This window comes from Vanacampus margaritifer, chromosome 10 (assembly GCF_051991255.1).
Source record: "Vanacampus margaritifer isolate UIUO_Vmar chromosome 10, RoL_Vmar_1.0, whole genome shotgun sequence".
Taxonomy (NCBI): Eukaryota; Metazoa; Chordata; class Actinopteri; order Syngnathiformes; family Syngnathidae; genus Vanacampus; species Vanacampus margaritifer.
In genome coordinates this window covers 8,700,394-8,712,816 of record NC_135441.1, presented here as the reverse complement: position 1 = coordinate 8,712,816, position 12,423 = coordinate 8,700,394, and the positions used below count along the sequence as shown (strand labels likewise).

Genomic DNA, 12,423 nt, shown 5'->3' with positions numbered 1-12,423 from the left:
GGTACCTGCACAACTTTCTAAAAGGCAAATAGTTTTGGATTTTACAAGATTTTGAGTTGGTCAAAACCCTGTATGCAGTGGAATCCCATTTCTGCATTCAAAACAAAAACAGCAACTAATTGGTTGAACTAATAATTCCGAAACAAAACAGGAGCAATCAGCCGGAAGCTGTTAAGTTTTAAAGCAGTTACTAGGGAATCAGGCATGTGATATGTTTGCAATTTGGACCTTGACACAGAGCAGAACGTGGAAACCAAAAATCTTTATTCACCACAGTGTTATGAACATTTTTGTTACTAATTTAGTTGTCAATGTTTATTTTGCATCTTTGCATATTTAGAAAAGCTTTAACAATACTCAAAACAAATTTATTAGAAGGAATTGCCATTTGTAGTACATGCCACAGACTACTTATAAATGGACGACGGGCCACAAATGGCCCCCGGGCCATGGTTTGGACACTACTGCTGTACTGTATTTGATGTGTGCCAGCAGCTTCCGAAGAACAGATGATTTATGATAAGAGGCGTCTAACAGGCACAGCTTCACAGCTTTGGGTTCTTCTGCCAGGCACCAAAGTGATGTGACTGTTATGCTTAAGTGGATCATTGCAGCACCCGCCAAATCATGCCTATAAAGATGCATGAGATATAGGCTACAATGCCTTGTGGGGGGGGAAAATGGCTGAGCTACTTCTGAAATAATCTCTCACCATATTTGAAGTATTTTTTTAGTTTCCCTTTATTTATTAAAATGTACATGAATAAACTACAACAAATGAATACATTAAAGAAGACATCAAAACAGGCAGCCATGACAGGGGTCAACAATTAGATATGAAAAACAGCAACCCAGGTCCACATCCAGCCCATTAACACCCACAATACAGCAAGATAAAGACTCTTATTTCTTTCAATTAGGCACTTGATTTCCCTGCCCAACCATCTTTGGTCATAGTTTGTTTTACTTTAAATTAAATGCGAGCTGAGTTCAATTTATTATGGAATTATATCATGTAGATTGTGAGTGCTGATTCATTCTGAGAAGAGTCAGTATTTCAAAGGTAATTTCTACCTCCGCCATACTTAGAAATCAGAGCTGGGCAAAATTCACCATTCAACTGAGAATGAACCCTGAATTCCAATTAAATTATTGAAATTGAATCAAGGTGCAGGAAGTAGAATTGAAATTCAATGAAAGTCAAAGAAATTCATGATGCAAAATTAAAGTGTATTTAACAAGGAAGAAGCCTATATACAACATGAAGAACTTTAAGTACATATAGTAAATATTTTCTCGGGCCGAATTTTGCTCCCAGTACGTCCCTGAATCAAAAAACGTATCAACTTATAAATAGTTTTATATGATGATAGATCAGTACTTCAATTACTTGTTTTATCCTTGTTTGTACTCTCTAGCTATCTAAAATGGCTGCCAAAACATTTTAGCCATTTTGTTTGAAGCACAGCGCCATACACTGATATGTGATGAGAAAGAGTTTCTCTGAATTGCATTGAATTCAATTCTACTTCCTGTAATTCAATTTAAAATTTTATTCAAGATCCTGTGGGGTGAAGCCATTTTTAATTCAAATTCATTCATTGAATTGAATTCTGAATTTTGCCCAGCCATGTTAGAAATTACCCAAAGATGTTATAATCTGACCACCTGTGAAAATTAAATGGTGAAGCACATCACGTGACTACATAAAGGGCTCCACAAAAAAAGAGTATCAGCACGTTTTCTCACAGTTTACCTGAAAATGATGGATTGTATTCACACACAACATACTGTAACTAATATGCTGTACGGTCTATTACAAAGGCATTGTGAACAACCAGTAGGATGACTGTTGGGTATTATCTTGGAAAGTCTTGCAAAAATATATAAATTTCTAGGAGTTGAAAAGCCTTTGCATTGTGTCATATAAGTACGGTATATCTAGTTGCTCATGCATTATCTTACTTCCCATGAATCTTTCAATATGTGTGTTCATATGTGTGCATGCACGTAATTTGAATATAGCACTTCACAAACTGATAAATCCATCTTTGTATACATCTTCAAAATGTAGTCTTGAGTAAATGAAAACAAAAATGACATTAAACCATCTGAGGAACATAGTCACACAGTATTTGGCAGTGGAGAGAACAGTCCCATGTAGTCCATGCACAATATTCATCACAGGTAAGGTCCACATTCTTAACAAACCCAGTAAGAACACCACAATAAGAACAGGAGAAGAACACAGAATCCAAGAACCTGGAAGTACATTTGCATGTCCGTGAAGGTCAGAAATTCATCTTTGGTCCCAGGTATGCCAAAGTGTTATGAGTCATGGGTTTTCAGAAACAATAGAATATTTTTTTTCTTTTTCTTTTTTTCAAATCAATACTAATATCCTTAGTACAGCACCCCCACACTCACCGAAAAGTGTATTAGAGACGAAACCGTATTTTCATTCTCCAACTCTTAGCTCATGGCAGGCAGGTTTTTCCTTTGCTGTGTGTTTTGTATAACTATTCATGCATGTTTCCTTTGTAGTTAAACTAGTCCCATTTGTGTGTGCATGTGCAAGGGGTACGGTTGGTAAAGGACTGTTGATCCCGCTTGGGGTATGTAGTAGCTGCAGTAACTGGGTTCCGTTAGATAGGGGGTGTTGTGCTCCGCAAGGTATGGAGCAGGCTGATAGAAGCATGTGACATGATCTGTGTTGGGGATAATATTCTGCTCCCCGAGAACTTTCAGTGCTAACACTGTGATCATGTTGAGAGTCTGGCGCCTTTCGTGGCCCATCAGACACACTGTGCTGTCATCAACCACGCGACGTAGTGTCATCAGGTACTGGTACTTGCTTCTCTCCTCACCAATGAAGTGATTCTTCAAGTAGGACAGGATCTTCCTCTGCTGCTCCTGCACGTCAGGGAAATCAATGAAAAAGCGTGAACACATGTAACGCTCCAGTGTCTTTATTTGAGTTTCACTGGCCGGTCGATAGTCCCTGACCAGAAGGTTGCTGTATTTCAGCAAGCCGCCACCTCGAATCTCCTCAGGATTCCTCGTAGCGATTAAGCGGTAGCGCAGGTGGTCCATGGCGGCCTCAAAGTCACCATACATGCTCTCAGCCAGGACCTCGACAGCGGGGACGCAGCTCGCTGCCTGCGGAGGTGTGATCTCTTCAGAAATGTCTGCAGTTGCTTTCTGGGTTTCTTTGTTCTCAGACACAGGGCTAAACACTTCATCTGTGTTTGGAGGGGCAGGTTCACTTGGGTCTCCATGCTGAGTGTGGGGCAGTGCATTTGAGGTTGCACTTGGGAGTGTGATTGGAAAAGAGACAGGTTCTGGAACCTGAGTCAACAAAGAAACATAAGTCTGCTCTATTTGATTCTCCAGTTGCAGGACAGGGACTCGGTGTAGGGTAGGGGGCTCGACAATCTGTTCATCACTGTCTGAGGTTGAGGATATCTGAAATATGGGATCCTCTGATTCCACTGGAGGGGTGAAGCAGAGGAGGGGAGAGCTGAGGCATGGAGAAGGAGGAGTTAGACAGACAGGGGGAGGGCTGAGGCTGAGCATAGGAGGGGTGAGGTAAGGCGGTGAGCTGATGCAGGACGATGTAGGGCTGAAGCCTCGGGACGGAGAGCTGTAACTAGTCGTAGAACTGGCAGTGTGCAGCATCGAAGACGAGAGGCAGTGCGAGGGAGGAGTCACACATGGCGGAGGGCTGAGGCTTGGGGGCGAAGGGGTAAAACTGAGTAAAGGAGGCGGAAGACATGAAATAAGTTGGGTGCTACTGTGGGAGGAAGAAGGTGATTGGGGTGAAGGGGTCTTTTGTAGTGGTGAGGTCTTGTCATTGCTGCCTTTTGGCTCATCCATATTGTTCTCCTCTTCCTCATTGGTTTCATCCCCTGAGGTATGTGCGGCCTCTTGGGCATTTGAGCAAGATTCTTCAATGTGTGAAACTAGTGAGTCCAGGCTATCGGGAGATTCTGTTTGTTTCAGTTGCAAAGCAGTATTTTCAATGGAAGGCTGCGTTTGCTCAGCCAATTGTGGTCTCACTTCCTGACTTTGAATGTCTGTAACTGGTAAACACTCTGTAATTAACTGAGAAGATTCCGGATCCGGAGGTAGAATAGAAGTGGAATCAAGGACAGGATCAGGAGTGGTGGAATAGACCAGATTTGCCAAAAGGCCACCGTCTGGGTTGCTTTCAGGTCTAGGGACTGTTGTAATCGAGAGTGTGACTCTTGTGAGTTCTGAACCAGTAACCATAACAAGACTAGGCTCGTGTCTTAGCTTTCCATTAAGATCAGGTTCAGGACTTGAGGAAGAGTTTGGATCTAAGCAGGAATCCATTACTGAGTCACTTTCAAAGGCTGAGCCTTGGTAAGGAATAGAGGTAACCTTCCTACACATCCTACGTGGGGGTTTAGGAGATGAGTGCTTTAGCACAACCATATGAGAGAGTCTTTCTGAGACCTTACAAGCAGGACTGAATGCCTTTTTTGGTGTGAGTGTGTCCTGAGTATCTGCTGTGCTGTCAGGTCTGTCAGGTGATGTTTCAATCTGTGGTGTGTTGTGTGTTTCCAGAGGGCTGTTGTGTGAGAGCGGTGTGACAGAGATGGAAGAGACACACTCATCAGCCTGTGTGGGGTCTGGTGTTAAACATTCTTTTGATATCTGACTTTGCTCTATTTCTCCTTTAATCTCCGTATCTATCAGTTCATTGATTTGAACTTTTTTTTCATTCTCCAAAGTCATGTCTGCCCCTGCTTGAGAAGATGAGTCAACATCTGGGTTATACAAACATGGTGTTTCATCTTCTACACACTCTTCTAAACTCTTAGAGGTCTTAATGTTCTCGGATGATTTTTTGCTGTCACAGTTCTCTGTCAATCTTGCGGATTCCGTCTGCGTTGGCTGTGTGGTTTTTGTCAGTCCTGTCTCTTCGGTGAGTATTTCCTGTTTATCACTCGGTGCAGTGTGATTTAAGAATACTAGTCCCGAGTGCTCTGAGCATTCATTTGAGTCAGAGGGCTGTGTATCCTCATCTTTGAGTTTATACTGAGCCTCGTTGGTTTCAGTGGTTGGTTTCTCTCCTGCGATCACGTCTAAAGATGCGTGCCCAGGGAGTTTGGCTTCATTAAGGTTTTCTTGGTTCTCTTTGAGCTCTGTGGTTGTTTTGTCTTTGCTACCTCCTTCCGGTGTGACGTGTTTTGTCAATTGCATTAAATCTTGTTTTACATGCATTTCATCTTTCTGGTCAGTGTCGGTAATGTGAGCCCCTTTCTCTAAAAGGGAAGAATTTTCCCGTTTTGATTTTTCAGTCCCTGCAGTACTTTTAACATCTTTATTCTCGACCTCTTGGTCCTTCGGTGTAACATTACGCTTGTGCTGCGACTCCTGCAGGTAAGATTCAAGAAGACGATCCAAAATGATTTGGAAGGAATCAACGCTGAACTCAAACTGCCTCCTCAGCATGCTAACAAATTTGAGCTCCAAGTTTTTCCCGCTGTTGTTTGACAATGAGATGAGACTCCAGCGGTCCTGGTCATTAAAGACTTTGACCATCTTCTGGACGTAGGCCTCTTTCATTGTTGCACTGCTGATCCTCTCTCTATTGACCCCTGATGGCAGGCAGTCCAGCAAGCAACCAAGTACTGACTCTTTAATCACCTGTGGGAAAAGGGAAACAATACGACAAGGATTATAAATAATGACTGCAATATTGCTTGCAATATTAGACTTTGGCTTCAGGTGTAATTCAATTACAAATATAAAAAACTATTTAACCTGCTTGTGAAATAAATTGCAATGGAATTAGTTTAGATTTAAATCCTTTCTGTCAAAACGAAAAGCACAAGGATCAATACTGCAGTCCGATAGAGACTGTAGCTAGAGAAGTGGCTCTTAACCTTGTTGTTTGTACTGAGCCTCACCAGTTTCCTACGCACATTCACCGAACCCTTCTTTATTAAAACTTTTTTTTTTTTAAGTAAGACATATGTATAGGGTTTACTGGTGAACAAAATGAACAGAGTGTAGCCTTTTCATAGAATGTGGCTCTCTTTACTTTGAATTCAGAAAGTGTTGTTCTTGTATTCCCCATCTCCATGGAGCTTAAGGAAGTGTTTCTTTAGTTTTTTCTTTAGTTTTTATAGCTAGTTGTGCTGGACTATAGATGCTCATCTTGGCATTACAAATCATGCAGTTAGGACGCTGACTCCCATCACTCAACTCTATATTTATAGAGCTCTTTAAAACAACCACCACTGTTATGTTAAGATGGAACCCAGGGGCAGCAGATTTAGTGAAAACAACAGAAGCCCCAGAATTGAACCCTGTAGAACACCAGAGCCTACCTTTTGGCAAGTGCACAGTTAGGCGAAGCCACAAAAAAATACACAGACTGAGCACCGGCTGAAGCAATTTTACATCTGTCGATACTCGATCAAGATGAGTACAGATGGTCCTTTTCATACCGTGTATTTTTGCGAGGCTTCGTGTCATAAAACATTAACTGAAAATGCGGAAGCGCCTAGCGAAAGGTGGACACAGTCATTGACGACTGACGGATGTGCCCACCTCTGTGGAACACCATACGTTCCGTTAATCATGTGATCCAGCTACTATTTTTTTTGCTTATTTGCTCGACGTAGTTAGTATTAAGGGATTACAATATAAAAGAAATCACATGACATAACAATCACAAGTTGATTAATGAGCGCTCCAAATTCCGTGCAGCATGATAATATAGCGTGATCAACTGCAGCCAATGATGGCCAAGCGGGGTGTATCATCACAAATAATGCGAGTCGAGTGTGTGTCTTGATCTCCGACGAACCCCTGAGACTGACTCACCGAACACCTGGGGTTCGATTGAACCCAGGTTAAGAACCAATGAGCTAGAGTAACTCTGTAGCATACATTATTTCACTGGCTGCTTCTTTTCTGTGAAGACATACCTGGAACTCCTCCTGACTGGGCAGCTCCACTCCAAAAATAATATCCAGGTCTTTGTAGCTCATCCTGTTGTCTTGGACCAGGACATGGCTTGCCGTGGAGCCATTTAGGCGCACATCTCTCACTATGATGCCTTGCTTCCGCAAACTTGCCCGTACGGCAATGATGATGTCTCGAGGGCGGAGCTCCAGAGTTGGAAAGTTCCCACGGCCATGGATAGGAACAATGTCTGACAAAACCTGATGGAGAACCGCCAATTGCTCAGGCCTCAGGCTGTGGAAGCGCTGACTGGATTTGATTTCAGACATGCTGCTGCCTTAAAGGGAGGAAAAACAACCAACATGAGAGTTCATTCATATTTAAACCAACACATGTTTAACTCGCTCGAGAGAGCGTCCCTGCCAGTCTGATGTCTGCTAGTCACAGCTTGGCTGACAGCTTTTCCACAATGCTAATGTAACTGTTGTGTTGACAAACTGACACATGTGGCCATTCGTGACACTTTGCCTTGCGTAAATAAATATCCCTCTGCAGCAACCTGATCGCAACAAATTAGGGAGAAGTGTTTCACTGGGATAATTGAATCTGAAAAGCATAATGCACTTTGCAGGTATCCAATGAAACTGAGACTTTATTAACAGTCCCTCTCAGTCTGAAACAGTATATGAATAAAGGTATGAACCACGTTTATTTGATATCTATGCTTAGCATACATGATAATGAAAGCAAACAGAAAAACGAATCACGTGTATTGGTTGTGACAGCTGAAGTATTTATCTTTTTATTGTTTCCATGAGCAGTGCAAGGGTTAAGCTGAATGAGTCATCGCCAGCAGACTTCATTAATCACACCAACGTCACAAATTAAGGACACACATCTGTTTTCATGTCTGTGAGCAGCCACAACCATTCCTTCATGTGTCTGACCAAAAACTAAGCTTTTCTATTATCCCTCTGGAAAATTAGTTGAAGGCTTGAGATCAGATTGCTCATTTTGTTTGGTAATACAGGCAGTTGCACAGCATGCAACCTCAACATAAACACTTATCGGTCAGTCTTGGCATATTACCCGCATTTTTCAATAAGCCAAATTACATCTGTCTAAGTGTGTGTCACGAATCGCAGCGTGTGCTTGAGGGCACATGTCAAGTGTTTCAGGGGAACAAGTGCGTGAGTTTAACTGTGAAAAATGTGATATGTTGCAACCTATATTGTCTGCTGTTTGCTTTATCCAGTACTTGTCAGTTATTGTTACGGCTGAATACGACTGATTGCTGTGATTTGTCAATACTCGAAGGCAAACACTGGGATGCTAATGAACAATAAATGGGTTGCACTCTGTCATTTGTCAGCCTTCAAATTCTGTAACAACCACAAACAATCGACAGTAGACAGTCTTTATAAACCTTGCAATCCATCTGACAGATTCAGTAAACATGGATCACCAGTTTTCTTTAGAAACAATACTTCATTCTACTCCAAAATACACTGGAAGTGCTTATTAGGGAGAAATGTGTATGTCTACAAAAAAAAAAACACTTCAGTCTGGAAAAATCACACACAGAGAAGCAAAAACACGGCCCTTGATGTAGGCACTGACCATGAAAACAATAAAACCACATCTTTGGAATGAAAAGAGCCATTGCAGGATCGCTATACAGCTGGCCCCTTTCCCTTTCTCTTTCTCTCTCTCTCTCCTGTCACACTCTTCTGCAAACTTGCAGCCCGAGTGACTCATGCAGGCGTATCAGCTCAGCTCACCCATAATGCTCAGGGTTGGTACACAAAACTCAATTTAAAATAAAACACGGAGAAACTGTGTCCTCTCCACTTAGCTTTTACTGAAACTCAAGTGGTCAGTGCAAAGCACCCAGCTGTTGATGTTTATAATAAGGGTACATTATTTGTTGAACTTGACTGATTCAGGTGACTTGTTGTTTTTGTAACTATAGTGCAGGTCGTTTACTCACGGATTAACACCATTATACAGTTTCATAGTCAATCACTAACACTCAAAGTGAGCTTGAGTTCTCCTTGTTCCATTTGATAGTGTTAGCCTTACCACTAATTAAAAGTGAGATGCCAGGGAAAGGTAATTAAAGATAAGTATCATTGTCACTTTGTGGGGTTCAGGTTGACTTCCTATCAATTATGCATGCAGCATGTAGTGAATGAACCAACCTCATAGTGGTGACTGGTCTTACCTGTTGCTGAGGCAGAGCGGCTGGCTCCTGTTCTCACAGCGGGGATCAAGCCTTGTGGAACCACCACGATTCACGTCTGGATGGTCTGAGAGTCTTGTTTTTTTATTTGGAAGTCTCGACCCACGTTGGCGAGGCTCGCTGCTGTTGCTGCTGCTGTTGCAAGCGGCTCTGTCCCTGTCCAGACATGTGAGGATGCTCCGCTTCTTCCGGGTGCTGTCCACGAGGCGCTTGGTGCTGAAATGAAGACTCCACACGGTCCTCGCGCTCTTGTTTTCCTCCCCGGGTGCCCGGAGCGTAACGCAGTTTCCATGGCGACCTGCCGTCATTCACTTATGGCTGGGGAGTATGCGTGTGTCGTGCGCGTGTATATGTATGTGTGTGTGCGCGCTCGATGGAGCTGAGCGAGTTACACGCATTGACTGCACGTCACAACAGTGGCAGGCATCACCAACCATTTCTGAATTGAATTATATTTAGAAAGAACGGGATATTGGGCTAAAGTGCAGGTGTATAAGCAATGTGATGATTTCTGGTATTACAACTGCAGTATGCCGTATTTAAGGTCGCTGAGTTTGCGCCGCGCAAGTGGCTCAGCATTTCTCCGCCGAAAGGGCAGCTGAACTAGTGATTTAAAAAGAGTTTAAAACATTTCCCTCCCCCGCCCACAGTCAGAATGATATCTGGTGTCCACGCTGAGTATACAGCTATGAGTCATCCGAGCTGCTCAAGCGTCTTTGACCCATCCGTTAATCCCACCCAACTCGGCCACTGCACGTAAGAACAGTATACCATTCACAGAAATTATTTTTCGTTTTTTAAATCGCATAGCAATTGTCTACCCTAGCATGATATTGGCCAAAAGCGCCCATGCAGGGCGTTCTCGGTGTTTTCGTTTGTGTGAATGCGCATTAAAAACAATTAGTGTGTCAGGAAACCGTGGGGAATATGTTTTTATGGGTGCGCCACAAACAAGTGACAACACACACAAGGGAAAACATTAAGATGAATGGCGCGGACCTTTGTGAAAAATGTCAAATTACTCATTCACAAGAGCACAGAGCATAAATTACGTCACTAGACCTGCACCTAGCGATTCCGCGCACAAACTATTTTTAGCCTGGACTGAACTTGTTTGCTTCGGACACGCGCCTGTCTACTTCAAGAACACTCGTGACGTAGGAGGCGCGGTCACGCGATGCAAAATCGTGACCGATTTGATGAGGATGAGAGGAAGCGGAGTCATCGAGCAGCTTCAGGCTTCAGGGTAGTTCCTCCCTCATTATAAGGCGAATTTACGTTCGGCGCTTTGAATTGCTATTATGTTTCATTCATTATTCCCGTAAGTAAAATGCCACATAATTATGTAGGCTACTCTTTGCTTGCACGTTATAAGAGCGACTGGCTAGATCCTACGTCATTTCCCCAACTTTGGGTATAAAAATACACACGCTGAATCAAATGTATGTTCTTGGCTCCCACAGCAACAAGTCTAACCTCTCGAAACACGAATGAGCTTATTGACTCGGTTTTGGAGGCTGTTATGCAATTGTCAGTGCTTAATTGCCCCGCTTGTATAATATAAAAAAAGCGTTCACTTTGCAGCAAATGGTGGGTAATGTGTGTATAGTTTTCATTAGCAGTTTTCCCAGCAGATAGCAGCCAGTGTCAGATAAAAGCTGCAGCATTGTTTAGCCAATGCAACAATAGTGACTTCTGAAAGAGTGGGGCACAGGTGGCAAAAGTGTTACTAAAGTATTAAATAAATAAATAAAAATGACATATTTGTTTAGTATAAATAAATGAATGAATGAATGAACGAATGAACGAATGAATGAATGAATGAATAAATGAATGAATGAAGTATACTGATTCAACTTGCGTGTTTAGCAGTAAAGAGAATAGTTTGGTCTCTAAAACATGCAAAATTGTAAAAAAATAAATAAATAAATAAATAAAAGGAGGGAAGAAAAAATCCTCTCTGCAGACAAAATATAGTTCAGGTCTACCTCAATTAACTTTCATAGTGCTCATATAAGAAAAAAAGACAATTTTATAGCATTTGCTCAGGATTTTATGCCATCCCTTCCTCAACTTTGATAACATTGTAAACTGACTAATAATAAAATAAAATAAAATCTAATGCCAACCGAATAAATACACTTTACCTGCAAATGTTTTCAGATTAAACCGATAATTTTTGATTGCCTTTATCTTGTGGTTTTCAGACTATAGAACAAGACACAACACGCTCACTACAAATCATTAATGGGGCCGATAACATCAAATAATTGTCTTAAGTCAGTGGTTCTTAACCTTGTTGTATGTTATAAACCCTGCAAGTTTATTCCGCAGATTCAGCAACCCTTTGTAATTGCAACAATATATAGGCTTTTTTTTTTTAAATTCAAAATATGTATATATTAGTGCAAATAATGAACCATTTATAAGATGCACTTAAAATCATCAAAGAACAAAACAAAATTTGAGTTTCAACCAAAAGAACAAAAGCCTAACTCAATGAAAATGTACAAATGAACGTGGCTTTTGCTGTTTGTTTGCTTGACAAGTTCCATTTGCATATTTTTTTTTCATCACTGAGGGCTCTATTTTCATGCCCACTGGATAGTGTTTGTTGCGGCCTACATTTGCACAAAGGCGGACTGGACTGAGTTTTTGTGTTTTCACAGACACACACAACTCGGCATAGTTAACAGTGGGCGTTTTGCACCGTTGTGGGCTTGAACACAGCCGACTTGATTCACCGCCAAGTGAAACAATTCCTGTCATTCCATTTAAAATCGATGTATAAGATGCGCAGTCCTTCATGTGGCGGAAGAAGAAACAGATTTGTGTTTGTTGATTTTGGTTTTGGTTACATTTTAGTTGTCATGTCTTCCTTGTGTTCCTGTAATTGTGTGTTTCTACAAGTTTTATCATGTCCACCTGTGCTTGTCATCCTGGTCCCTTGGGTCATCCAATCAACTTCCCCAGCTACATGTGTTTTGTCCAGGTGTCTTTCGTTGGCTCGTCAGTTTGTGTGTATAGTTCCCTGCTTTCGTTCAGTTCTTTATTTGATCAGTTTTTTTTTGTTTTGTTTGGGGGTTTTTTTTGCTGTGAGGGGGGCCTATATCAGGTCAGTAACATTTAGGCCCCGTCCACACGAAAGCCAGTTTCAATGTATCCTCACAAGTTTCTTACTGTTTAAGTCGTTCGTCAACATGACGGCGTGGTTTCGGAGATTGAAACCGATCACTTTT

General features: G+C 41.9%; 1 protein-coding gene across 1 annotated transcript; it reads right to left on the bottom strand.

Annotated features, from left to right (window-relative positions):
• Window positions 1–753: 753 nt before the first annotated feature.
• On the bottom strand, window positions 754–9,460 carry tent5d (terminal nucleotidyltransferase 5D). Its single transcript, XM_077578982.1, has 3 exons — window positions 9,167–9,460; window positions 6,966–7,279; window positions 754–5,676 (listed from the first exon to the last, which is right to left on the bottom strand). Exons 2-3 carry the CDS (start codon window positions 7,269–7,271, stop codon window positions 2,545–2,547), a joined length of 3,438 nt encoding a protein of 1,145 aa, XP_077435108.1. The 5' UTR covers window positions 7,272–7,279; window positions 9,167–9,460; the 3' UTR covers window positions 754–2,544.
• Between the last annotated feature and the right edge of the window lie 2,963 nt (window positions 9,461–12,423).